This window comes from Myotis nattereri (genome assembly GCF_964212035.1).
Source record: "Myotis nattereri genome assembly, chromosome: 4".
NCBI classification, from domain to species: Eukaryota; Metazoa; Chordata; class Mammalia; order Chiroptera; family Vespertilionidae; genus Myotis; species Myotis nattereri.
The window spans coordinates 82,450,681-82,453,724 of NC_138079.1; the positions used below are offsets into that span (position 1 = coordinate 82,450,681).

A 3,044-nucleotide genomic window follows, 5' to 3' on the forward strand; every position below is an offset into this window, starting at 1 on the left:
CTGTCACCGACAGACCGACCATACCCCTAGGGGTTCACAGTTACTGCGTTGTGTCCTGCCTTGGTGGTTCCATCTGTACCCCAGGAAGGACAGTTCTCCCCATCCCCACGGTTTGAGTGAGGCCCGCGGAAGCAGGGGGCGTGATCATCCAATGTCATCCTGATCGTGTAGGGAAAGGAAATAACCGGCTGTGAGCGCGCAGACCATGCGGTGCTTCAACTCGCCCCACAGGGCCGCCCCGCCCCGGGATGGCTGCGGGACGCGGCGCCTTTAAAGCCCAGGCGGGGGCGTACCCGGCGCGTGAAGGACCCGCCTCTGGGCTTGTCCGCCCGGCGCCCCACCCCGAGGCTTGTAGCCGCGGCCGAGGGAGGCGGCGCCGGCTCAGGCTCCGCGGCCGCTGGAGTGGCAGCGGCGGTGGAGACTCGGCGCCTCTCTCCCTCGGGTGGCTTTCCTGCGCGCTGCCCAGGGCGCCCAGCCGCGCCCGGACACACGCGGGCGGCTCGGCGATGGCCCGCGCCCCGGGACCAGGCGGGCGGGCATGGGGGCGCCGGATGGCGCGGCCCGAGTGAGCCGCGGCCGACCTCCCGCCTTCGGCCGGGGCAGCCCGGGATGGCCGTGCCGCCGCTCCGCCGGGCGCTGCTGCTGTGGCAGCTGCTGGCGGCGGGTGGCGCGGCACTGGAGATCGGCCGCTTCGACCCGGAGCGTGGGCGCGGGCCGCCGCCGTGTCAAGCGGTGGAGATCCCCATGTGCCACGGCATCGGCTACAACCTGACCCGTCTGCCCAACCTGCTGGGCCACACGTCGCAGGGCGAAGCCGCCGCCGAGCTGGCCGAGTTCGCGCCGCTCGTGCAGTACGGCTGCCACAGCCACCTGCGCTTCTTCCTGTGCTCGCTCTACGCGCCCATGTGCACCGACCAGGTCTCGACGCCCATCCCTGCCTGCCGGCCCATGTGCGAGCAGGCGCGGCTGCGCTGCGCGCCCATCATGGAGCAGTTCAACTTCGGCTGGCCGGACTCGCTGGACTGCGCCAGGCTGCCCACGCGCAACGACCCCCACGCGCTCTGCATGGAGGCGCCCGAGAACGCCACGGCCGGCCCCGCCGAACCCCACAAGGGGCTGGGCATGCTGCCCGTGGCGCCGCGGCCCGCGCGGCCCCCCGGAGAGGCAGCCCCGGGCCTGGGCGGCGGCGGCGGCGGCACCTGCGAGAACCCCGAGAAGTTCCAGTACATCGAGAAGAGCCGCTCCTGCGCGCCGCGCTGCGCGCCGGGGGTCGAGGTGTTTTGGTCGCGGCGCGACAAGGACTTCGCGCTCGTCTGGATGGCCGTGTGGTCGGCGCTGTGCTTCTTCTCCACGGCCTTCACCGTCCTCACCTTCCTGCTGGAGCCTCACCGCTTCCAGTACCCCGAGCGCCCCATCATCTTCCTCTCCATGTGCTACAACGTCTATTCGCTGGCCTTCCTCATCCGCGCGGTGGCCGGCGCCCAGAGCGTGGCCTGCGACCAGGAGGCGGGCGCGCTCTATGTGATCCAGGAGGGCCTGGAGAACACGGGCTGCACGCTCGTCTTCTTGCTGCTCTACTACTTCGGCATGGCCAGCTCCCTGTGGTGGGTCGTGCTGACGCTCACCTGGTTCCTGGCGGCCGGCAAGAAATGGGGCCACGAGGCGATCGAGGCCCACGGCAGCTACTTCCACTTGGCGGCCTGGGGCCTGCCGGCCCTGAAGACCATCGTGATCCTGACGCTGCGCAAGGTCGCCGGGGACGAGCTGACCGGGCTCTGCTACGTGGCCAGCATGGACGCGGCCGCGCTCACAGGCTTCGTGCTGGTGCCCCTCTCCTGCTACTTGGTGCTGGGCACCAGCTTCCTCCTGACTGGCTTCGTGGCCCTCTTCCACATCCGCAAGATCATGAAGACGGGCGGCACCAACACGGAGAAGCTGGAGAAGCTCATGGTCAAGATAGGGGTCTTCTCCATCCTGTACACGGTGCCTGCCACCTGCGTCATTGTGTGCTACGTCTATGAACGCCTCAACATGGACTTCTGGCGCCTTCGGGCAACAGAGCAGCTGTGTTCCCCAGCCAGTGTGCCGGGTGGCCGGAGGGACTGCTCGCTGCAAGGGGGCTCGGTGCCCACTGTGGCTGTTTTTATGCTAAAAATCTTCATGTCGCTGGTGGTGGGCATCACCAGCGGTGTCTGGGTCTGGAGCTCCAAGACGTTCCAGACCTGGCAGAGCCTTTGTCACCGCAAGATGGCAGCTGGCCGGGCACGGGCAAAGGCCTGCCGGGCCCCAGGAGGCTATGGCCGTGGCACCCACTGCCACTATAAAGCTCCCACCGTGGTCTTGCACATGACTAAGACGGACCCCTCTCTGGAGAACCCCACACACCTCTAGGTACACAGGCCTACTCAGGGCGGCTGTTGCCCCCTCCTCTACCCCCCCCCCCCTCTGGGGGAGACAGCTGACTAGCAGCTGCCCAGCTGTCAAGGTCAGGCAAGTGAGTGCAAGGGGGCTGAGGACCAGGGCAGGGAGACTCTCCTTCAACCCTCACATGTGAGGACCCAGTGAGGCTCACTCCCCTGTGGCCTAAAGCAGGGGGTGGGCCTGGCTAAGTCCCCACAGTGTCCCAAGGGAGCATGTGGAGAAGGGGCAGAAGGGGGCATGGTCCAGCAGGGAGTTTATTTAATGATGTAATTTATTGTTGAGTTTCTCTGGAAGCTGTGACTGGAATAAACCCCCATGTGGCACCCCTGAGTCCTCTCTGGGCTGGGAAGGTGGGAGGGTGGGGGGCTCTGCAGGAATCTCCTTTGTGAGCAGAGCTGGGGTGGGTCCCTGCCCCTGTTCTCTGGCTCCCCACCAATCAGGAGAATGTCCCCCATGGAACAGCTGTGTTTTGCAAGTCTCAGTGTGTGTGTGTGTGTGTGTGTGTGTGTGTGTGTGTGTGTGTGTTTCCCTTTTGCCTGTCTTTGCTCCTTTTGGCAACCTGCTTGCCTATTTCTGAGGCCTGGGTTCCTGCTTCCCAAAGTGAGGCTGGGATGCCTGCCTGC

General features: G+C 66.4%; 1 protein-coding gene across 1 annotated transcript; it reads left to right on the forward strand.

The window, feature by feature from the left end:
- Positions 1-609: 609 nt before the first annotated feature.
- FZD9 (frizzled class receptor 9) lies at positions 610-2,737 on the forward strand (the record flags this gene model as incomplete). Its single annotated transcript, XM_081090350.1, has 1 exon — positions 610-2,737. The coding sequence occupies one exon, from the start codon at positions 610-612 to the stop codon at positions 2,389-2,391; it is 1,782 nt and encodes a 593-aa protein (XP_080946476.1). The 3' UTR covers positions 2,392-2,737.
- Positions 2,738-3,044: the final 307 nt, after the last annotated feature.